The sequence below is a fragment of the Rhinolophus ferrumequinum genome, chromosome 2 (assembly GCF_004115265.2).
Source record: "Rhinolophus ferrumequinum isolate MPI-CBG mRhiFer1 chromosome 2, mRhiFer1_v1.p, whole genome shotgun sequence".
In the NCBI taxonomy this organism is placed as follows: domain Eukaryota; kingdom Metazoa; phylum Chordata; class Mammalia; order Chiroptera; family Rhinolophidae; genus Rhinolophus; species Rhinolophus ferrumequinum.
In genome coordinates this window covers 105,547,605-105,572,579 of record NC_046285.1, presented here as the reverse complement: position 1 = coordinate 105,572,579, position 24,975 = coordinate 105,547,605, and the positions used below count along the sequence as shown (strand labels likewise).

The 24,975-nt window shown below is 51.7% G+C and overlaps 1 protein-coding gene across 2 annotated transcripts in view; it reads right to left on the bottom strand.

Moving 5' to 3' along the window:
* The window catches only part of MX2 (MX dynamin like GTPase 2), a 34,498-nt gene extending 15,333 nt beyond the window's left edge, over positions 1-19,165 (bottom strand). The window contains exons 1-6 of one of the 2 annotated variants that reach the window (XM_033089253.1): positions 19,030-19,165; positions 11,812-12,136; positions 11,062-11,311; positions 9,487-9,627; positions 4,179-4,333; positions 2,065-2,203 (exon numbers count right to left, since the gene is read on the bottom strand). In XM_033089253.1, coding sequence (XP_032945144.1) covers positions 2,065-2,203; positions 4,179-4,333; positions 9,487-9,627; positions 11,062-11,311; positions 11,812-11,991 — 865 coding nt within the window. In that variant the 5' untranslated portion in view covers positions 11,992-12,136; positions 19,030-19,165. Of the gene's footprint in view, positions 1-2,064; positions 2,204-4,178; positions 4,334-9,486; positions 9,628-11,061; positions 11,312-11,811; positions 12,137-12,509; positions 12,532-19,029 lie in introns of those variants that run through there. The other variant, XM_033089263.1, reaches the window with a different exon arrangement.
* Positions 19,166-24,975: the final 5,810 nt, after the last annotated feature.

Below are 24,975 nucleotides of genomic sequence, written 5' to 3'. Positions count from 1 at the left end.
CTTGTTAAACCTGGCACACTTTTCTCTGTTTGTGTCCTTGACTCAGAATGAATAGCATAAAAAATTTGCACTGATGTTATAATGTTTTGGATTATACTGAGGTCTGATTACATACACTCTGTGACTATAGTACTTGGTTGTATTCATAATAAGAATGGCTGATATTTAGTGGGAACATTTGGTTATTTGAATCTATGGCTAATGAGAGCACAAGGAACCTGAATGTTAATAAGAAGTGTTCCTAAATTTCTGTAGAGATATTAATATCCAAATAGATCTATGTACCAGGCAGATGATATTACCTATTTTGGACACCACTAAGCTGTCCCCGATGACTTATGGCTGTGAGAAGAGAAAGCATTTGGACTCACGATGACAAGCAATACAAAGCCTGAACTCTCTCCATAGCTCACTGTGTTGTGATGCCTGCAGAAGTGAGTATTACCAGTCACACACGTAGTGTGGTGTGTAGTACAACCTTATACTTCAAGTGTATTCCCAATATTGATTTCTATCCTTACTGGACTATCAGGCATTTGGGAAGAAATAGAAAGGGCAATTTTATACTGAGTATCCACTTAGTCGAAAGAAACGACTTTCGGGCAGACGGGGGGCTCAGCTGGTTAGAGCACGAGCTCTGGGCAACGGGGCTGCTGGTTCGATTCCCACATGGACCAGAGAGCTGCACACTCTGCAACTAGAATGAAGTCAATGAGCTGCCGCTCAGCTCCTGGGTGGCCAGATGGCTCAGTTGGTTGGAGCAAGGGCTCTAAACCACAAGGTTGCCAGAGTCCAAGGGATGGTGGGCTCCGCCCCCTGCAACTAAGATTGAACACAGCACCTTGAGCTGAGCTGCCACTGAGCTCCCGGATGGCTCAGTTGGTTGGAGCACGGGCTCTCAACAACAAGGTTGCCAGTTCAACTCCCGCAAGGGATGGTGGGCTGCGCCCCCTACAACTAGCAACGGCAACTGGATCTGGAGCTGAGCTGCGCCCTCCACAACTAAGACTGAAAGGACAACAACTTGACTTGGAAAAGTCCTGGAAGTACACACTATTCCCCAACAAAGTCCTGTTCCCATTCCCCAATAAAAATAAAAATAAATTAAAAATAAATTAAAAAAAGAAATGACTTCCATGTTTTCAGGAAGGTAAACTCTATGGGTAGGTGGAATGACTGGTGAAGTGATAATAAACAACGTTAAAAACAGAGCAGCTATCATGTGCTGAGTATACACTATGTGCACACAATATTTCTTCCTGTAATCCTCCGGTAAACTCTATGGGTAGGTGGAATGACTGGTGAAGTGATAATAAACAACGTTAAAAACAGAGCAGCTATCATGTGCTGAGTATACACTATGTGCACACAATATTTCTTCCTGTAATCCTCCCAACGACCCTAGCAGATAGGTGTTACTGTTAGTACAATTTTACAGATGAGGAGACTGAGCCTAGGAGAGGTTTAACATATTGCCCAAGGATACGGAGCCAGTTAAGTGGTAAAACAACGATTCAAACCTAGGCCATCTGTGCTCTTAAATCAAGTCCCCTATAATGTCTTCCAGGGTGACATTTTCTTAAAAAGAAATTTAAGACATCCCAGTTCCCCTGAAGAGTTCTGATTGAATATCAATAATCCTGCAGACACTCATGCACCAGTGCTGGCCTGGTAGTGTGGTAAATGAGGCTTTCGGAAGCTTTCTTCCTGTTCCCATTCCTAGGGAATGGCAGAACTGATGGGCCACTTTCTCCTTTCTGGACCATTGAGGAGAGCAAACAAAGCAGGTCTCATCCCCCATCCAGAGTTGTTCATGGATGCAAATGATGGACAAAAAGAAGGAGGGTGAGGAACCCAATCCTGGGGACACGTGGAACCCTGACTGAGTGAAGATGACCCACGCATCTGCGGTGTGTGAATGCACCCAGTCCCTGCAGCTTCTGCGGGGACAGCACTTGGATCTCGTGCAGATGCGGGCGTCCCTCATAGTGGCCCTAATTCCACGACCTGCGAGGCTCTCCCCCTCCCTTCCTGTCCTCTGGAAACTTGGCTCCCTCTTCTTACCTATGGTCCTGTCTCCTTCGGGGTCCACCTCCTGGGCCATGCTGAGTGCCTCTGTGGTGGCGATGTCCACGTTGCAGGGGACCACCACCAAGTTGATTGTCTGTTGCCTCTGGATGTATTTCCTGATGAGTTGCTTGATCTGATTGATGCCAAAAATCACACAAAGGAAGAGTACATCTCTGGTCATCCAACAAACAACACAGCGAGACAGGTGTCATTATGGAAATCAGTGTCATGCCAGAGCTGACATCACACTTCTGGCCTGTGGCATGACCTGTCCCCTTCCTCTGGAATGCCTGTCCCACCTGCCCTAATTGAGCGATCTGTTGATTTCCTACTTATCCCTCAGTGCCCATCACTGGCACTGGTCTTTGTCCTTTCCCAAAGACTCTGATTCCTGTAGCCAGTGAGACCACTCCTCCCTCTCCGGATAGCACCTGAAATGCTTCTGAGATTCTGCCTTCTATCAGCGTGATTTGTGTGTGTCGTACCTGCGCCGGAGGCCCGCGGTGCGGGCTCGTGATCCCTGACGTGTTATTGCAGAGCCCAGCACAGCGCCCCCCAGTGGCAGGTGCTCAATGCCTGCTCCAACAGTAAATCAATCAATATCACTCACTACATATGTTTATGCCTAATATTAATGAATTTTCTGCACTTTGTTCTTGGCACAGGTCTAGCTCATTCAAATTCGAGAAATTCAATAAAATTTCTTAGAATTTGTAAGCAAAAGAAATGTGGACAACATAGGCCTTTAAATACCAAATTTCAATAATATTTTCCTCATGGACGATATAAATAAATACCGACAAGGCTATCACCTTGAGACATATTTCCTTATATTTTGGTACAATTCGGATGCAATTTTGCTCATATGATATCCCATCTAGTTACATTAAGTTGTGCACGGAATACAATACTGCAAAACCAGTATTGTATCATATGTAAGAAATTTGTATCACATGAGCACAAAATAGCATCATGTAAACAATGAAACCCTGCAAATCCATATAAAAATAAAAATGACTTAATTGAGTCTGTTTATATTTGTCATTTTATTTCTCTGTACCCCAGACTCTTGCAGCCCCAAACTATGGCATTTTGTCAGTTTTCCCCCCTTCAAGTCCTGTGTCCTCATCCTGCCAAGCAGTTTGCTGTGAGGGAACATACTCTCCTTTGCCCATCGAAAGGAGTGCTTAGCCTGAGGAAGCGTCGGAGAGAGAGGAGAGCGTGTAACTTGGTCAAAACCAGGAAAGTAAAAAGTCAGTTAGCTATGACGCTGGTCAAGCAGTCAGTTGCAAGGAACATTTGGACAAACGTGTCGTGGTTGCCAGTCACTGGTTTTTAGAGTAATTCTACTTTGGGTGAATAGCAAGGGAGGTTTATCATACTTATAAAGTCTTTTTTAGTTACTTTTTTGTAAGTTCTTATTTTTCCTCCCCTACTCTTTTCTTATGGGTCCTTGGTTCCTTTTTAAGTGTTATTTATAACAGAGGAAAGTTAGATGCGAAGTAAATGGTTAATGAAAAAACGATCGGAAATGATTTAATCAGCTTAGTAATTATGATTGGTTGCCAGGTAGTACGTGTCAGGTGCACACACAGGAAATGGCGTGCAGGGCTACGTGCCCAGTGGTACTGGGCTGGGACAGAATAATGCCCTTTGTGGTCTAGCTTGTGAATTTCAATAATAGAACACATTCCTTTTGTAATATTTTAAACAGGAATTTAATAAAGAGAAGAAAAGAGGTATGAAACTTGGGGCAGGATATTTTTGTTGCTGACATTGGCAGATTTCATGGAAAAATCCAAATCTCTGGCTTCTTTGGAATATCAGGACAGCTGATGACACGGGGCCCACATTCCCACACGACAACATCAGGCAGAGCATGAGCTGTCCATGCACCTCCAGTCCCAGAGTCAATTTGTTTCCATGACCTGCCAGGCTCTGGTCAGACCCTGAGTATGAGGCCCCTGGCCTGGAAGGTCCCACCCCCGTCTCCTCCCCAGCCACTCAGAGGGCTGGGGAGACATACCAGAGCCCTTAGGACAGCCATCAGAGGCCTCAGAAGTCTCCTCAAGTTCAGCTTTGCCCGTTGCCAAGTTCCAGATGCTTACCTGCAGTCCAATGTCCTGGGGCTGGTTTCCCACGGCCACCCTGGCAATGCCGGGAAGATCAATGAGGGTCAGATCCGGGACCTCACGGGAGGTGATCTCCAGAGTGATGAGCTCGTGGCTAATGCCAACTCCAATCCCAGCTATGGTGTTCTGGGCTACGGAAGCCAAGACGGGAGAAACCCAGGGTCCATATTAACAACCCGTCTGAAGAAAAGCAGCTCTTCTTAAAGGTGACTGCTCATTTTCAGAGTATGGGAGCTTCAGAATCCCTGGTGCTCAGACCACCCATCACAGAAGCCTGCAGAGTGATCGCTGAGGCCACTCAGTTGGCTGCGTAATACAGGGTAGCAGGTACATACGAGGTCTGGCAATTACGTTTGCGAACTCATCCTAGAAAAAGTGACACATGCCTCATCGCTGAGTATCACTATGGTCACCTTCCAAGTACTCCCCTTGGGAAGCTATGCACCGACGCCAGTGCCTAGTCCACCCTTCAAAGCAATTTTGGAACTTTTTCTGGAATGACCATCAGACCTGTTGTCATATTACCCTTGATGTCCTGAATGTCATCAAAATGTCTTTCTTTCAATATTTCCTTTATCTTTGGGTAAAGAAAGAAATCACTGGGGGCCAGATCAGGTGAGTAGGGAGGGTGTTCCAATACGGCTATTTGTTTACTGGCTAAAAACTCCCTCACAGACAGTGCTGTGTGAGCTGGTGCATTGTCGTGATGCAAGAGCCATGAATTGTGGGCGAAAAGTTCAGGTCGTCTAACTTTTTCACGCAGCCTTTTCAGCACTTCCAAATAGTAAACTTGGTTAACTGTTTCTCCAATTGGTAAAAATTCATAATGTCTAATCCCTCTGATATCAAAAAAAGGTTAGTAACATTGTTGCAACAAAGTTCGTGAACTTAATTGTCAGACCTTATATACTCTCAGATAGACTAGAGGAAAACATACCGATATATTCACATTGGGATTGTGGATAGGTTCTGTTCTTTCTTTCTTTATGCTTTTGAACATTTTCCAGTGGGTGTTGCAATGGTTTTAAAACATGTTCACAAATCCTTCAAAACTTCCTCACCAAAAGGTGGAAACTTGAGAGGGGCTGGACACAGGGACTTGTGTTTAAAATATACAGAGGGTGCCAAAAACATGTATACACATTTTAAGAAAGGAAAAAGCTATTAAAATAGTAATACAGTGAATGACACTAGCATTCATTTGATTAACGCTATCTTTTGAGCGAACAACATACTACACTTTGCTACAGCAATTCAACTCAATTTTGAAAAGTAATACATAGATAACATCTCTTACAATGTGTACACTCTTTTGGCACCCCTGGTGGATATGGTGGTGCCAACTGTAACTGAAATAAATAAATAAATAAATAAATAAATAAATAAATAAATAATGAAAAGAATAGATATGGTGGAAGTGACAGTGTGAGTAGGTCCTAAAAGGCATCATGGCTTGCTCCTGCTTCCTCTTGGATGACTCACTCTGGGGTGTCTGTCCTGTCATGAGGACACCAAGCACCTAAGGAGAGGCCTCTGCCAGCAGTCAGCCAGAACCTCCTGTTAACGACCCTGTGAGGGAGCAGTTCACCAGCCCCAGTCGAGCCTTCAGACAACGCAGCCCCAGCCATCCTCTCGGCAGCAGCTTCATCTGAGAGTCTGAGCCAGAACCACCCAGCAGGTGTCCAATTCCTGACACCCACACAGTGTGAGAGAAGACATGCTTGCGTTTTAAGCTGCTAAATTTGGGGGTAACTTTGTTACGTAGCAATAGTTAACTAATAGAGGTATGTATTACTTTTATAACCAGAATATATGTATATAATTTACTCCAGGACAGTATTACACGTCTTCTGCCTCTTTGTATCCAGCGGTTTCTCACATACACATACACACACTGACACATATACATAAATGCACATGCTAACACACACAAACACATGTGACAAGCACCACACACTGAATTCCACTGGTAGGTGTGTTTATGGCATGGTCACTACCCCTCCACTTCAGGACACCTAGTGCAAAGCCCCTCTGCGTCTTCCTGTCTGTTGGGAACAAGGGCTAATCTAAAAGCTGGTGGTAAGTCTGAAGCTAAGCAGACCCCTGAGAGGGGACATTCTCCCAAAGCCAACTGCCAGCTAGTCCAGGGTCTACTGGAGGGATCACAGAGAAACTCAAGGGGGCAGGACCCCTGGCTCAATAGAGACACGTAAGTAAATGTGCCATGTTGATAATAGACATTGTCACTGTTTCAAACTATTTGTTATTTATCTTTGGTCATGAACTATTTTGCCATAATCCTTCCGTGCTGTCCTTGGAGGTTAAGAGGTGTTGAAGGAAGGGAGTGGGAAAAGGAAGAAACATTCCTGGAAAGCAGAAGAGGAAGGAAAATTATTTCTTCTCTAATATTCTATCTGAAAATGGGTTATTTCCTAGATACAGTCTTCAGAGGAGGTTTAAAGTATTTCTTTTTGAGAACTATTAATACATACAATTTATTACATGCTTAATACATACCCCAAACTATGCATATATAATACATAGGGATTTGATTACGATTGTTTTGCACTGAGCCCCCTGAATCATGTAGCTGGTCCTGCTCTGATCAGGGTTTCTCAAAATTTAAGTGCATCTGACTCGTCAGGGGTCTGGTTAACGCCCCACCAGGATTCTGACTCAGCAGGCCTGGGCTGTGGCCTGAGATTCTGCAGTTCCCACAAGCCCCAGGTGATGTCGCTGACCAGGAACCACACTGAGAAGCCAGGAGCTAGAGGACCTGCTAACATCTTGAAATGAACTGATGCCTAGGATGGTTTAGGTGAGGGAAAGACAAGGAAGATATACATGCCAAGGACGAGACAAGGACGTAGAGACCATTGTTACCAGCTCAGGGGAGCTTGTGTCTACAAGGTAATGCTCCCAGGACTTCCAGTTACTCATTTTATCCCCCAGGGTATCTGTATCCTCGGCACCTCTCAGAATGTGCCCCTGGATCCTTCCTGGAACAGGAAGTCCGTCCTGGAAGGTCAGAGTTGGAAGGCCCTTCTCTCCAGCAGCCTTGCCTGGTGGTGATTGAGTCTACACTTGTAACACGGTAAGCTCACTGGACAGTGCAACTTATTTGCGACCAATTCTGCCTGATGATGGCTTTGGGCCTGGGGAGAGGACACATCTGGATGGACTCCAAAGCTTTAGGTAAAGGCCCCCTGGGAAGGTTGGAGGGCTGTGACCTCCAGGGGGCACTGACACTGTGAGTTACGGCAGTGAATGAACCAGAGGCACTGAGTGCTCTCCCTGAGTGGACCGCTGGGCCTCGGTCAGATGAGAAGCACACTGGCACTGTCCTGGGGCACTAGCAATGCAATCTGTGCACAGTTCCGTATGTCACTTATATTCAGGGGACAGCCCTGATCTGAGGACAGCCCCAATGAATTGCCGAATCCTTTAGAGACAGGACCGGGAGCAGGTTAAAAACCAGGGCTGCTCCTCTGTAAACTTTTCCTGCCTTATTTATCATTTCACAGTCACTCCTTAAGATATGACGCCCCTAACGTTGTGGTGAAGTGTAACGTATGTACAAAAAAGTACTCCTTGCCCTAAGTGTGTGGCCTGATGCTTTTCACAGGCTGAACACACAGATGTAAGCAACCCCAGGATCAAGAAACAGACCACAGCCAGCCCCCAGAAGCCCCTCCTGCTCTGGCCACTCGTTAGCCCCCGCCAAGAGTGACCACTCACTCCCCTGAGACCTCCCAGCATCCACTGCTTTTGCCCATTTTTGTACTTTATATTTGATTGAGGCTAATGAATTCACTGATATATGACAATTTTTGATACAAGAACAACAATTTCACATGGCCCCACCTAATTATAAATGGAATCGTAAAGTAGCCTATGCTGCCAAAGCGAGCAGTGGAATTGTAAATTACGTGCTCGCTTGTGTCTGGCTTCTTTCACTCAACACGACATCCGTAAGATTCACCCGTATTGGTACTTGGAGTGGGGAGGACCCTGTGCCCTTGCGACAGTGCCTTGAGCCAGTTGACCGTTGATGAACATCTGGCTCGTGTCCCGTGTGGGGCTCTCTCAATAGTGCCGCTCTGAACATGCTGGAACCGGGCTTTTCGTGCACAACCTGGCTGGGTGATCCTCAGGAGCGGAGTATTGGTGCGTTATTGGGTGTGCACACCTGCAGCTGTAACGGCTATTACCAGTTCTCAGAGTGGCGGCACCAACTTACACGCCCACAGCAGCAGACGGGAGTCCCGAGATGCTCTTCTAAAGATGCCGTACGCGGTGGGCGCTCATCACACATCCTGCCCGAGAGCGTTCACCGAGCAGGCATCCGTGGTGTGCGGAACTCTGACGCGCGCCGAGCACACAGCCCTCCCGGTCCTGCCTGCGAGCTCAGGCCTAGACAGTCCACGATGGCTGCGGGCTGGACAACTGTCACAGACACAGCCGGGTGCAAGGCTCGTGTCATTTCCAGCTAGGAAACTCGCCAAGTGAGGGTCTCAAGCAGCTGCTGTGTTCGGGCTGAACGCTAGAATTGGGAACAGGACTTCTCCACTTTGGAAGGGATCCCTCCAGTGCGCCTGAGGCCACGGGGTTCTCGGGGAGCTGAGCTCCCAAAGGCATGTGACGTCCTTCCCCTCAGATGCTGTTGTTTTTTGATATGAAGAACCCATCTTCCTGAAAGGAGGTCGCCCCTGCAGAGATTCTTACTACGGTCGGGGCATTCTTGCCGCCCTAGCTGAGACCCATGTGAGAGTGGGAAAGGGGAGAAGCTGCCCAGGGGGAAGTGCAGGCTCTCTGGTGACACGGGCGGGCAGTGACCACCAGGGGCCCTCTGAGGGGGTGGGGAAGTGGACTCCAGGAGTAATTATGCCTTTCAACCCTCTGTCGTTACCTAACACTAACGTCAAGCTTTGCTCAAAGGCCGGGTGGTGGCTGTGCTTCCAGAAGTGACGGGTGGGTGGGTCTGTGTCGGGGAAGCTGCATGGAGATCTGGCCACAAGGCGGCCAGCCAGCCAGGTTAGGATGGGTTAGAGCAGCAGTGCCTCAGCACTGTGCCGACGGACACTTCCCCGAGGAGGGGGGCGCACACTGAGACCCGAAGAAAGAGTAGGAGTTAAGTGAAAGGAGAGGACAGCATGGGGGTACGGGGAAGAGCCTGGCAGGGAACGTGCGCTCGCTTGTGGAGCTGAGGAAGCCCCGTGAGGAGCAGAGGAGACAGGGCCATGAGGGGAGCAGCCCTGCACCCAGCCTGCAGAAGTGACCCTACCTTTATATATCTCCCTCTCCACCTGGGAGGGGTCCTGAAGCTGCAGTTCCGTGTTCCGGTAGCTGATCTTCCCCTTCCACGGGAACTCGTACCCCAGCTGTTTTTTCAGTTTCAACACCAGCGGACACCTGGTTATGATTCCTAAGAGAGAGGTTCCCGATCATCTTAAATTTCCTTTAAAATGAAGTGTTGCATACGCCCTTTCTCTCTCCCCCCACGTCCCCAAGGGGCTGCCCCAGTGTCCCCAGAGGACTCGTCTGAAATTTTGACCCCTGTCTGGGCCCAACCCAGGCTCCTCTCACTTACTACCAGGCCCTAGAAACACCTCAGGTGTTGGATGTGGGACAGGTGGCAGCCCCAGAGGGGACAGATGGAAGTGTGAAGCACGGAGATTTGCCCGAGGGCCACCCAACCCTCCCAAGATGGGGGTGAGGGAAGACAGTGAGAGCATGGGGGGAAGATGAATGACCCGAAGGAGGGGTCCAAGGGAATTCTAAGAGTGCAGTTTGTGGAGCATCTTGTGGGGAAGGAGGACCTTCCCATGAATCTGGAGCTCAAAGAGCCTGGAACAGCCCTGAGCTTCTTGGGGCTGGGGGCTCCCGTGGTGCAGCCCCAATGCCTGCAGGGCAGGGAGTAAATGCTGCCCTATGAGGGAGGACCATCTCCTCGCCCAGCCTGGGGACTTGCCCTGGGTCACATGCCTGCCAGGGGCATCCACGCCATCACGCCTCTCCCCAAAATGCTGAACCTAGGGCAGAGAAGAGGATGGATGCCTGTCCCAGACTCTTAGTTTCTTGCATCAGGTGCCCGAGCTGACGGGGACCTCACAGGAACCCTTGCAGCCAGGACCAGGCTGCCTGTGGTCAGGTGGGAGCACAAGCTGGTCGCCTGGCACGGAGGCTGTTGTTGGGGTCTGTGCAGTTCTCTGGCATGCCCACACCCTCCTCTGTGCCTGGGAGGCAGCCTGGTGGGGTGACACCGGTGCCTCCCGGGCCCTTGGTTCCGGTTGGGTTTGGCCTGTGGGCAGCGCTGGCAGGAGATGGAGCCAGGGCTGGGCCAGGACAGGTCTCCATCTATCCACTTTGAGGATATTAGCTCTTTCTCTTTTTTTTCCTTTTATAATTATTAAATTGTACATGTACAATAGCTTCTTTATGTACATACTTAACATTTTTTTAAAGCAAAGCACGTGTCTTATCACACTATGATCCCGGCTAATCGCTTCTCAAAATGTTGAGAAAATTCTTCAAAAGGAATTCACCTGACACAGATTTAACGTGATCAGAAAAGAAATGCTGGTGCAGGCTTACAAACAGCACTATGGGGAAACAACCAGGTCCTGGGACCTTGGCTGACACAGGCTCAGCGATGGCCAGCATCGTGTGGAAGTGGGCTCTGGAAACGAGGGACATTGTGGGACGCCCATAGCTAAGCCCCCAACCCCCACCCAGAGCCTGGAGGAGCCGCCCTCCTGGGGGCCTTCCCAGAGGCCTGTCTCTGACACCACTGGTACCCCTTTGTGGTTCGCAGCTGCCCGGCCACCCCCACAGGACGAAGCTGGCCGTCCACGCTTACCGCTGCCCCTGGGAAGGGCGACGCCCGACAGCGCCTCCAGCACGGAGCTCTTGCCCGAGCTCTGGTCCCCGATGACCGCGATGGCAGGCAGGGCCAGGTCCTGCTCCACGCCCAGGGCCCGCAGCGAGTCAATGAGGTCGATGCAGGGACGCACCTTCTCCTCATACTGGCTGAACAGGCTGTTCTCGGGCCCCTGGGCGGCTTCATGTCCTTGGCCCGTGGGAAGGTTCCCACCGCCGGGGAGGATTTGCTGCAGAAGTGGGCATGTACTATGTTAGGCTGCAGACAGGAGGACCGAAAGGATGATAGGGGGCTCTAAATGGACCTCCAGGGAGGTTCCTGTGTTCTGTTCCTATTGAGGCTTTGCTTCCGCCAGAGCAGGGCTACTGGGCTGGGAATGGAGGTGCCTGACAGAGCAGAGAGAAGGTACCAAGAGGTGAGGGCTTCCAGTCCTGGGCTGCCACACTGGGGTAGAGAGGGATCTGGAGAGGGTGCTAGCAATGGTGACACCAACAGGAGTAGCTGGAGGAAAAGCTCCTGGAAGGAGACCCCAGCACATGGAACAGAAGCCCCCAGACTCATGTCGAGGAGGGTCATTGCTGGGTGTATCTCTGGCGCTTATTGTTGGGGAGAGCCGGGGAAACCAGCTGTGTTGTCGGGCGTGGTGGGCTGACCCACAGCCACTGACCGCCTTTCCTCTGACTGGCGGCTGGAATGCACGCTTGCTGAACACCCCTCGTGCTGACTCACCTGTGTCCTCTCTTGGCCCCTGTTTTCTGCTGGCAGCGGAACATTCACTGCCATCAAGTTGAAGTTCTTGCTGAGTTTAACAGTGTCCTTCTCCCCCATTGACCATTTTGGGGAAAACCTCACTTGTCCTCCTGCTCCTTCAAATAGCCGTAGCGGTGGCTGTGGCTGGGAGAAGTTCATTGCTGTTTTCGGATAGCGTTGGGAAGAAAACCGATTGTGCTTCTGTGTGGCCAAGGCCTGTGGGCTCTGGGCATCAACTGGAGACCAGTTGCACGTGGTGGGTTCCTTTCCCGTTGCTTAGCACCCCCAATCTTCTTGACAAGCTCTGCAGAGACACAGAATGGGAAAGGGCTCGAAGTCACCACGTGGTCATCCCCCAGGCCGCCCCTCAGCCCCGGCTCCCGCAGCCCCAGCATAGCCCAGCCCCTGCACACAGACACGGGAGATGCCAGAAGCCCAGCACAGGCCCGTGTGCAGGGGCTGAGGGCAGCAAACAGGCACAGAGAACAAGGGTCTTGGGGACAAGGGGCAGTAGACTCCATGTTTCCATGGGAAAATTTGGATGTTCTCCTGTCACTGCTGATGGGCTCCATGACCCCGTGCTCAGATCAGACAGGGACCAGTAGGCATGGAGCGGGGGACGCAGTGTCTCTCATGCCCTCTGGAAGCCCGCCCTGGTCCCACCCACTGCTCCTCACCCAGACTCGGTCAGGCTGCTGGGGCGTCTACGAGAGTATGTGTTTGAGTCTCCGGCTTCTCGGTGTCTGTGGCCTGTGCACAGATCAAGGCAGCCCTGTTAGGAGCAGCGGGTGGTAGGGGTGCTGGCACACCCAAGGCTGCCCCAGGACAGTCACCTTGTTTTGACAACAGCCCTACGTGTCAGCTCCTTATCTGCCTTTTCCAGGTCAAGAAATAAGTACAGAAGGTCCAGTCGCTGGTCCAAGCCAGGACTCAGACCCAATCCGAGCGACTCTCGACGTGAACCTTTCCCACTGTCCCTTACACAGCCCCTCCCCTCTAGGCACAGGGTGCTGTAGGGTGAATGGCGTCTCCTCCACCACACCCCCAAATCCAAGTCCTCCCGAACTGTGAGTGTGGTCTTCTTAGGAAAAAGAGTGTTTGCAGATGTAATGAAGTTAAGGCATTGCAGACAAGAGCGGGCCGTACATCCAATGAGAGACAAGAGAGGGAGACCTGAGACACAGAGACCCACACGGGAGGGCGATGTGAAGACAGAGGCAGAGACTCGAGTGATGTGGCCTCAGGCCCAGCGCCACCAAGGAGTGCCAGGAGCCACCAGAAGTTAGGCGAGAGCCACGGGACGGGTTCTCCCTCATGGCTCCAGAAGGAGCCGCCCCTGCCCACACCGTGAGCTCTGATTTCTGGCCTTCAGACTGAGACAATCCATCTCTACCGTTTGTTGTCGCTGTTGTTGTTGTGTTTTTATTGGGGAACAGTGTGTTTCTCCAGGGCCCACCAGCTCCAAGGCCAGTCGCCATTTTCAATCTTTAGTTGCAGGAGGCGCAGCCCATCCTCCCCTGCGGGAACTGAACCGGCAGCCTTGCTGAGAGGTCGCGCTCTAACCAACTGAGCCATCCGGCCGCCCCCAGTTCTGCTGTTTTAAGCCACAGAAGTTGGGTAACTCGTTATGGCAGCCTTTAATTGGGACACTCAGACGGGGGGAAGGACTGGAGTCTTCAGGCTGGCTCCTGTCCACTAGCAGGACTTTGGAATGTCCACTTAAATTCCTTGTCCAGCTGCAGTGGGTTAGCTCATGACCCTCCCTCCCGCCCTCCCTTGTGACCTTGTGCGTCAGTTCACTTACTGTGCCTGTTTTCTTTCTTAACCCCCAAGCTCATCATGTCACCACCCTTTCTAAAAGTTTCTGTGACCTTTTTTCAGAAAAAAAGTCCCTAAAAAGTGTACTTTTCTGTATTTATAGCATCTCTTCTCTGAATGCTGAGAAAGGGGAAATTTTTCCTTTCCTCAAAACAGATGTGCACACACACGGCGTGGTGGTGTGTGTCATGGCCTACTTTAAAAATGAGCTATAGTTCATTCGTTCATTCATTCATTCACTCACTCATTCAAGAAATATGCACCGAGGACTGTTATGGGCAGAGTTGTACCCGCCCCCCCAACCAAATTCACATGCTGAAGCCCTAACGCCCATCACCTCAGAGCGTGACTCTTGGAGACACGGCCTCTAAAGAGGTGAGTAAGGTAAAACGAGGCCATCAGGGAGGCCTTAATCCCATCTGACTGGTGTCCTTCTGAGAAGAGGAAATCAGGACACACACACACACACACACACACACACACACACACACACACACAAAGGGACAGCCATGTGGGGACATGGAGAGGACGGCTGTCTCCAAGGGGTGAGGCCTCAGAAGAACCCACCCTGCCGACACCTGGATCTCAGACTTTTACCCTCCAGACTGTGAGAGAATAAGTGTCCATTGTTTAAGCCCTCCAGCCTGTGGGACTTTGTGATGGTGACACGAAGAAACCAATACGAGGACGTAGCATGTGCCAGCACTCTCTGCCATGGGGTCTGCAAGGTCCGCACCGGGTTCCCCCTGGGAGAAGACTTGCCTGTCTCTGTCTTGCTTTCTTTCCTTTTTAATTCTTTTATTTCGGTTGTTTGTTTGTTTTTAATTTTGGAGTCCAGAGAAGCAAGGGGACTGACGCTTGGTGCTAGGCTTTCTCTCTGTCTTTGAGGCTTCTTTTCCTCCTGGGGGGGCCACAGCCACGCTGGGGGCAGCTCCCTTTTAGTAGGTAGGGGAGCTCCTGGTGTCCCTCTCGTCTTCATGGCCTCACCCTGCCCGGGATGTGCCCTGGCCTTTCCCGATATTGCTGGAGCTGGACCTGACCGTGGGTTGAAAGGAGAGGGAATCTTCTACCTCTCTTCCGAGGGGTCAGCTGCATTGACTGGAGACCTGACCCAAAGGGGGATCCCTCAGGTGGGAGCCCTGAGAACGGCCAGGCCGTCAGCTACGCTACAAGAGCTCCTTCGCTTCTGTCTGTGCACCTGCAGTCACTCTCCTTATGTTTCCTCGATTGTCACCTGTCACCTCCGTGCCCTCATGAGTCCCCAGCTCCACCGATGGCCCTGGGCAGTGGCAGGCCCTCACTAGCTACTGGTCCCATAAAGGAACAGGTGGACATAGGGCGGGCTATTTTTCTAGGGCAGGATTCAGATATTCCTGGGGCCCTTCTTAGAAACAGCACTAGTGTGCGTTCCCCATCCCAGCCTGTGCCTCTCTCCATTAAGGCCAGCTGCACCTTCTAGCAGGGCCAGCCGTACATCTCCCCACCTCCCTGACCCCTCTCTGCCTCAGTCCCACGGCCCTGTAGGCACACCTGTTCACTCTGCCTTCAAAGCGATCCACATGTAACAGTCTCCACTACCCCGACCACTGTCACCTTGATCCAAACCACTGTGGTCAGTCAATTGAATGCTGACCCGGCCGCCTGGCCTGGTGATGTTTACTAGAGATAACTACTGATGCCACACTCCTGAACTGGGCACTGGTCATGGGAGCTGAAGTGGAAGGAAGGTCCTCCCCTGGAGAAGGCCCCTGGGCCACCCTCCTCTCTGGCCACGCTGCTCTGGGCCAAACCTGTGGGCGTGTTGGTGGAAGGCAGGCCTAAGTGAGGAGCGCTGGCTGGCTTCGCCATGCCCTCTGCTTACAGCCAAAGGCGGCAGCAGCAGCTAAATGAATTATACTCCCCCCGCGTATAATGCTCACTTCCCCATGAACTTAGTAGTTGCCACACGTCTAGACAGCAATTTCTTTATCACCTGGGCTTATGTAATCTTTTCCAGTTCACGCTGTGCTCTGCGTCCCTCAGATCCTAAGCCAGCTCCTGCATTCCGTCTTCTGGGTGAAAGGCAACCTCGGCCTGTCCGACAGAAACATGCCCCATGTCCCACTCACAGCCAGCCTGGCAGTCATCCTGAAGTTTGATCCCGTGTGCGACCAGCTCTGCCCCTAAACACTGCAGGCGTGTCCCGTGCAGGAATCGCTGTCATGCACCCGCCAGAAGGGCCCCTCTGCCTATTACTAGATTTAGAGCAAAGAGCTGCACAAATCCTCCCCACTGATCGGGGACCAAAAAGAAGTCTGAGTTATTTTCAACTGTTCTGTGTCTTCCACTTCTTCATTTCTCTGGAGTCTGAGTTTTAGCCTCTGATGCGCTGGCATCAGACAGTTTCCTGAGTGACCATCTCACACTGTCCCCCCCTCCGCCCCCCGAATCATTCCTTTTACAAAACAGCCACTCCACCCCCTGCCCACCCTTCCCCAAGTGTCAGGAGAAAACACGATCCTGTGTGAACCGTCTCTGTTTGTTGTGGTTTTGTTTTGTTTTAAATCAAATTGCCCTCAAGGACATGCCATCAACTTAGTTACTCTCCTCAATACAAGGAAATAAAACAAGGAGTATGTGACCCTCCTTAATGTAAGCGCACGAGCCGTGACTTTGCGGAGGGGCCATGCTGCAGGAGCGGGCGCTGCTCCTCTTCTTCTGGGAGAGGAGAAGAGACAGTTCAGATCCTGCACCCTTGGTCAGGCACAATTCCCAAGGGTCCAGGGCGTGCTTGGCTGTCATTTGTGCCCTGGTGTGCCCTCCCCAAGTGCTATGTGGTTTGCACATCTCATTTACATTATCCCGAATTTTATATGAGAAGGGGCAGTGGAGTTCAGACCAGTTAAGCAGCCAGGACACCATGGCCCATGGCTGGAAGGCGACAGACGCAGGAGGCCAGTAAATAATACATTACTTTGATAAAGAAGGAAGAGTCAAGTTTTTCGGGCTTTGGAACGGTATGGCCGAACACCATAAGAGACGGGCAAACTTCAGAAATGCACTCTTGAAGACAAGCCCCTCTGCCCTGCACTTCTTCCTGTAGGCTGTTTTTTATTTTGGTGGGGGGCGGGGGGAGCTTGAGCTTTCCGCATGCTTCACTGAGCACCAGGAGTCTCTGCAGGCCCCAGAGGCCTGAATCCCAGTGCCCTGTGTCCATCCCCAGCATGGCCTCCTGGCCCTGGGTCTGCTGAGGAGACTACAGCTGCAGAGTGAAGAGCACTGTGATGAACTAAAAACTTGTTTCCCCTTTGACCTGGCATCTTGTGTTGAATCTCTATGATCCTTTAGACAGGCCTGTGGGGGTATTTTGCCTCCTTCCACACTAATTAGGAATTGGTTTATCCTAAAAGCAGAATACAACAACAACCATCTGATTCACGGAGTTTCCAGGAAAGAGAAAGAAGATGAGATCACGCAAGGACCCAAGTCCACGCCTTCACCCTGTCCTCTGCTTAACCCCCCAGTTCTCGGCAAGGCAAGAGCTGACTGTTTGATTGTCCAGAAAAATCTGCCACAATTGGCCCCATGTCTTGGGTGACCATGTGGATTTCTTCTTCTGGCTGGTGGCACGATCTGGAGAGGCCACCACAGCATCTGGAGATACTTTCCCCAAATAACACCAAGGATTGCTGGCACCGACCAGAAGCTAGAAGAGGCAAGGAAGGGTTCTACACCGAGTCCTAGGAGGAAGCAACCTGGGAAACCCGATCTCAGACTTCCAGCCTCCAGGGCCGGGGGAGAGAATACTTTCAATTGTTTAAACCTTGTCATGGCAGCCCCAAGACATAATCCTCCAGGTTTGTTGACACCTGGAGGTGTAGATTAGGAGGAGATTAGGTTTGTTTACAACTCATCTCTTCCCCACAAATCCCACTCTGCTGGGCACACTTGGCATCAATGTCTCTCTAAGTAAGAACTGAAGGCAGAATATTGTAGCACTACCTGGTACCACAGAGCATCAGCAAATGCCAGAAGTCAGGGCCCTGTCCCCTCAGAAGGTGGAGTTCTCCGCACACCACCGAGGGCAGCCCTGGGCCACCAGTACCATAACTGAGAGGGCCCCTGAAGCCCGGATGCCAGGCTTTGGGGCTGCAAGCCTGATCCCAGTTCCCAGGTGTTTTTCATCCCCCAGCCCAACAAGCAATTAACTCAACTCTAACACTACGGACCTGGAGATGGCATCAGATCCCTCAGGTAAGGGCTCGGTCCTGTAAGACTGCTCCAGCCCCCCCATCCCACCCACTTCAGATGCCAAGGGCAAGTCCAGATTGTCACCTGTGTTTCTGACTGACTAGATCAGAGGTTCCAACAAACCCCTCCTTGGGCTCAATTAATTTGCCTGAATGGCTCACTTAACTCGGAGAAACAAGTTCCTCACCGGATTACTGGTGTATGACAAAAGGATGTAACTCAGGAACAGGCAGAGGCACAGGGCAAGGTGTGAGGACAGGGCACAGAGCTCCCGAGCCCCCTCCAGGGTGCCCCTCTTCCTGAATGCCCACGTGGTCACCAGCCTGGACGCTCTTTGGACCCCGTCCTTTTGGGGGTGATTATGGAGGCTTCAGTACATAGGTGATTGATTAACTCATTGGCCATTGGCGATTGACTCAACCTCCCACCCTTCTCCCTCCCTGGAGGTTGGGGGTGGAGCTGAAAGTCCCAACCTTCTAACCACCTGGTTTGTTCCAGGGACAACCAGGCCCCAATAGACCAAAGGTCACCTCATTAACATGACAAAAGACAACACTTTCCCCTCTAAAGAAGTCACAAGGGTTTCAAGCTCTGAACCAGGATGAAGACCAGGTAACCTACTGAATTTTTTGTTTTCAATATTTGTATAGACTGCAAAACGATCACCACGATAAGTCTGGTTAACATCCATCGCCATACAGTTACAACATTTTTTTTCCTTGTGATAAAGACTTTTAAGATCTATTCTCTCAGCACCTTTCAAACTATGAGGATGTAATGCACAGTATTTCTTCCAATAAATCACAATATTGCACAGACACAAAGTTCCCGCCCCACCCCGGGATGTGTGCCCTCCACGGATGCTGAGCAAGTGTCCCAAGAAGTGCCCCTTGCGTGGCCACAAGGCTTTTGGCCAGATTCGGGAAGGGGGGCCACTTCTGTAAAACGCACCCTCAGCGAGAGGGGCTGGCTGGGGGCCAGCGCCAACACGGGGCTTAAGGAGAGTCCCACAGGGCAGCGTCAGAATCCGACCTTTAGGGCACCTGCCTCTGGCACCAGCCAGGTTTACCAGGCATTCCTTCGGAAAGGCCCATCTGTTGCGCTAAAACGGCGGCGTGACGCGCCCGCCCGCCCCAGCCCAGCTCTCACCTGTGCGCCTTCGGAACCGACACTGGGCCAATCCCTTGTCTCCCGTCCAGGGCTTCCCTTTTATATGTGTGCGAACCCCTCCTCCCCACTGTTTCCTCTTTACCAACAGCCGGAGAAATGAAACCAAATGCCCTGGCCACGGAAATGAAACTGGAGATCAAGTTCGTGGGTGACTCATATAATGGTCCACGGGCGAATCTCTGGGGCTGCTCGTGAACAATGGGGGGTCTGGACCTACCCCGCAGGTGGGGGGACCGGATGCCCGAGCCCTGGCGTGGGGTGCATAACCTGCGTTGCAACCATGTTTTCAGGGGAAGCTGGTGTCGACCCACATTTGGGGATCCAGTGACCGAGCATCGCTGTCCCTTGGGACTTTCTGCGATGCTGGAAATGTTCCATTCTGTTGTCCAGTACAAGCCACAGGAGGCCACTGAGCATTTGAAATGTGGCTGGTGCGGGAGAAGCTGGGTGTTTCACACAGACGGGGGTGGGGGGGTGGTGGGGGGGGGCGGCCAAGTTCACTCAAGCGTGTGATCTGAAAGTTCTCAGACGTCCTGCTGGCTTCCCGCCTGAGCCACCGCAGACCGATGTCACCCTCTGCCACCTTTCCCCCAGGTTAAGTGTACAGCGTCAGGCAATTAACCCACCTGTACAAGGTGTTCTCTCTCCCACTGGCGAAGGTTCCCAAGCCCCGGAGAGGCCTCGCGCCGCCGGGTGTGGCAGGAAGAGGGCGGGGCCCAGACCAGAACTCGGCCCTGAGGCGGCCTGATTTTCTGGTCCTCAGGTACCGCGCCTGCCAAAATGCAGTGAGCCCCCAGGTGTCCCAAGGCCCCCTCCCCGCCCCCGCGATGGCAGTGGATGGAGGCGAGCGAGGCAGTCCCACCCGCGGGTGGGAGCGGTGGTCTGGAAGCCCGGAGAAGCCCCGGGGAAGCGGGGCTGGCGCAGGACGGAGGGAGCAGGCTTCAGTCTGATTTCCACTCACGCAGTCCTCTCCAAAACATGTTACATGAACAAAACTCATTCTCACCACCTCCTTGCTCATTCATTTTACTGACTGCCCTTGTGGACAGGTTTTCCTTTTAAAGAAGGAACCTGGAGGCTTCAAAGATGTTCTTTAAATCCCGGCATTCGGAGGAGGTCATGGGGCAAGCGGTGGGCTGCAGGATCCCACACTGACCGCGAGACTGGAGGCGGGGAGAGGGGGGAAGGGGGAGTGGGGGCCGGGCTGAGGGGGCGGGGCGGGGGCGGGGTGAGGGCCGCGAGGATGGGGCCGCTGGGGGGGAGGGGCTGGGGAGGGGACTGGGCCCTCTGCAGACTGATGGTTGTTTGTTTCACCACTTAGGTCTTTTATAACAGGCCCTGCTGCTCGCTCTGCGGCTCCCGGAAAGGCACAAGTGAAGCATAAAAAAAAAAAAAAAAAAAAAGGAATACACACAAAATTCAACTGAACAAATTTAGAGATCAAATTGGCTTTATTCAATGGTTCATGAATCACACAGCATCGCATCCAGCAAATAGAAAGGAGTCCCAGTTGCTGCACTGAATGAAAGCTTTTCATAGACAGAAGGGGGCAGGGAGAAGGAAAAAGCAGATTACCTCATTTTTCTTTGGGGGGACCCGAGGGGTTGATCTATGGGGTGGATGACAGTGATGACTGTAGTGGAATCTACTACTGCTGACCAGGAAATTCCAAACTGATCATTTAAGATTACATTCCTGGGGGAGGACTGCAGTTAGGTTAGGTATTAAGCATCGGTTTGGTGACATAGCTTAGCACAAATGAGTCCATTTTGGGCCTGCTGTCTCTTTTTTTAACAGAAGGAACCTTGGAAGCTGGGCAGAATGATGCAGCTTATATGGAGGCAGCAAGAACGGCGGGGGGACCCTCCATTCTTTGTGGAAAACGGCATCCCCTCCAACACACTCCTCTCCAGGAGGAACCAGGGTCAGCTGATGCTCAAACTGCAGCTGAAGGGACCCGTTCTCAGGGCCCCTGCAAGTTTACGAAGCTCCCTGCCACCGGGGGCAGAGTGTGCCCACCCTCGGACGGGCCTCTCCTTCGGAGTTTGCTTTCTCAGTTGTAATGATGAGCAGGGGGGAAAAGGAGGAGGAGGGACACACTAGGGAGGCTAATTGATTAGTTATTTAGCAATAGCTAATCAATTTATTCAGCAATATGCAACAGCAAAAGACAAAGGCAATTAATAGAATGTGCTAATGACAGAAAGGTGGTTAAGACTAAACTCTATACACTGATAACAACGTCACGTCAAAGGAGTCCACATACATATAAGTTTAAGAGATCCCAACATATGTTTACTATTGATCAAACATCACTTGGCTAAATACACAAATAACATCAGTAAGGAGTACCCAAAAGCAGTAATAAGCTTTGTAGGATAGTAACTATTACAGTAGATGCCAAAATCTCACCAACCCGGGGGAGAACAGCACTGGAAAAGTCATAAATCAAAACCTTGCCAGGTCTGTAGCTGAGAGAAACTCAGGCATCTCCCACACCGCTTCTTGCTAGTTCCTAAGACTGCTGTTGAGGTCTTTGTTGTTGGTAGAAGTTAGGGCGTCTTCTGATATTGTAAGCTGCAAGCTGCATACAAGTTTTCTAGATGCTAACAAGTTCTCAAGAAGGCTAACCGTGGGGAACAACACTGGAGAGGCCGGGAACCAGCCAGACCTCACCAGGCTCGCGGCTGGAAGTCAGGACCTCCTCGGGTGTCGTAAGCTGCATGTTGCTGGAGGTCTTCACAATGTTAGAATGACGAGAAATCACCAATGACAAAATTACCAGATGATGGAACAATAATTATAGTGACACTGCAAACTGAGGTCTATCATATACATTTCCTCACATTCACCTTAGAGCCAAGTTTCTTGTTCCTGCCTCTCCCTCGGGGAATGGCCAGTTCCGGGAGGGTCCAGCAGTTACTGATATGAATGCTGCCCATCCAGCCAAAGGGCCAATTCATCCGGACAAGCAATATCTACTGTTCTTGCTGGGACCTTCAGCCCAAGGTCTTCTAAAGCCTGGCAATGTGCCTGTTGTGTCGTCCTGATATAACTTAGCTACTTCTTCACTTCATCTGCTGATGTGGGCAAAACAGACAGAACAAAGAGGGAATTCTCTCCACCCCTGATCAAGAATTTCTTTAATCCTAAGCTAACCATCACCTCACAACATGGACTGAACAACAAACCTCATCTCATGTCTCCCCTGCTTGGGAGAAGGAGACCAAAGGGGGAATTTACTCAACCCCTGATCACAGCACAGAAATCACCTCACATACAGAAACAGACAAACGCTAATAGACAAAAGCTCACAACCACCAATGAAGGCAAATTTTCTTTAACATCTTCTCTACATCAGTGGACAGAGGAGGCCACATGGATGTTTCCTCAGAGGGGGCCCGGGAGTCCAGTGGACAGGCACAGATCTTACCCAGGTGTTTGTTCCCGCAGGGCACTTTGGGGTCCAAGGCCACTGACCCCTCACTCTCTGGGACCCACCTGCTCCAATGGGGGTGATAATGGTGACCCTCAAAACAAGGCGGGTGCCAGGAGGAATGATGGAGGGTCACGCCAAGCTGGTTGAGCACAGGAATATCCTGTCCGCTCTCCTGCATGGTGCCTGACAGGAGGGGGCTGAGTGGCCTGGGGGCGGGCTGTGCCCCTGCTCTGGTGCTAGAGTGAGACAAAGGCCCACTCAGGCGGAGTGTCTCAGCTGGTGACACCCTTTCCACAGTCAGGAACAATATCTGTTAGGATTTTGTGGTGTCAAAAGTCCAGGAATCTTGGTAATAAAAGTGCTGAGAGGGGTCAGGAAAAACCCTACGTTTCCGGCCTTCCTCCCAGGGCAGAAAGCCAGAGGCGCTGGCCTCTCTCTGTGTGGGAGGGGCAGCTGCTTCCCGGCCCCCAGCTGTGCTGTCCCGGGGCCTGCCAAGCCTCTGCTGGGGTGGGGCTGAGGCTCACCCCACAGAGGGACTGGGCAATCAGGATGCTCAGGGATTGTTGCCCATCTAAGTCTTCTCCTTGGCAGCTTCTTTTCCCCTTATAAGAAAGTTACTTTTTTAGATCACTTTAGGTTCACAGCAAAACTGAGGGGAAGGCACAGAGGTTTCCCATACGCCCCCGCTTCCCCCCCCCCCCCCCGCCCCCCATGCACGCACAGCCTCCCCCGCCGTCAGCGTCCCCACCGGGTGGGGCCTCTGTTACAACTGATGGACCTGCAGTGACGCATCGTCATCACCCAGGGCCCACACTTTACAGCAGGGGCCCCTCTTGGCGCTGGGCCTTCTGTGGGTTTGGACAGATGGACAGTGACGTGTGTCCACCATCAGAGCATCACACGGAGTTGGTTCACTGCCCGAAACATCCTCCGTGCTCCCCCTACTCACCCCTGCATCCCCCAGCCCCTGCCCACCCCTGCCGCCTTTTCAGTGGTGGCACAGGTGCTCTCCAGAGGGGTTCTCGGGGGCTCTGGAACCCAGAGAGGGGGCTGGTTACCACCCCTGACACCTGCCCCTGCAGAGAGGGACATATTTTTTGACATGTGTTCCAAGTTTTCCAGGCGAGCAGCTGCAGGTGGCCTCGTCTGGAGGGATATTCACACTCTCTCAAATTCCCCCCTTCCCTGGCCCCACCATCCCTCTCCTTTCCCCTAGAGCGGGGCCCCAGGGAGGCGTGACAACCTGGGCACTCAGTTCCCCGGGTGGGCAGGAAATAGGACAGGACAATTCAGAGATGCACCAGTGATAGTGGCAGTGGCAGCAGAGGCAAAGGGACCCAGGGCAGTCACAGGATGGGGGTGGGGGTGTCACAGGCGCTTCACATCCCCAGGCAGGATTTCTGGACAAGCCTGCCCAGAAGTGTCCCTGGGACTTCACCCACTACAGTGAATTAAGATCAGCAATGCTGTGAAAATGTAGTCATTTCAGCCAGAGTAAAAAGGGAAGGAAAAGAAGGAAAGAAAAATATCCAGCCCCGCCCCACCTTTAAATACAGGAGTATTTACAGGTACCAAAGAGTTTAGAACCTAAAGGGAACTATATAGTTGTGTCCTGGGGCTACCATACAAAGCACCAGAAACTGAGTGGCTTAAACAACACAAATTTCTTCTCTCGGAACAGTTTTTAAGGCCAGAAGTTCAAGATCAAGGTGTTGCAGGGCCGGGCTAGCTCTGAAGGCCTCAGGGGAGCACCCCTTGTAGGTCTCGCCCCAGCTTCTGATGGGTGCTGGCCAACTTTGGGCTCCTTGGCTTGTATCACACTGACCTCTGCCTTTACCTTCACGTGGCCTCTCCAGGGATGTGTGTCTGCGTCCAAATGTCCCCTTTATATAAGGACACCAGTCTTGTAGGCTTAGAGCCCCCCTACTCCAACTTCTTACAACTGCAATGACCTTATTTCCAACTAGGGTCACATGTTAGGTGCTGGGGTTAGGACTCACCTTATGGATTTTGGGGGGACGGAATGTAGCTCATACTGAGCCAAGATCCCATGCAGTGGTCTGCAGATACCTCTGCAGGGCGGAGCCCCGAATCCCTGAGGGACCATTGCCAAGAGCAAGGGAACAGCAGGCCCCAGTTCCTCCATGGCCTTGGCACGACCTGGCTGTTGACAGTTACTGCCTTCCTGGCTCTGCAAATATTTACCCCCTCTTGTGGGAGGCCAGTCACCCCACCCACCTCCACATTATTGACTTGTCCCCAGCTGGACCTGGGCAACTGGAATCCAGGAGGTGGGTGGGACTCACACTGCGTCCTGGCAGGAACTCTGGGGCAGATGTATTTCTGCTCTCTCTGGCTGCTACGTCTGCTCGGGACCCAACTCGCCTGGCTCCCAGTGCCGGGGGCTGAGCCACAGCGGCCCTGTGCCCACAGGTAACTGGAAGGAGAAATCAGTGCTATTGGGAGTCACTGCTGTCTGGGTGGTC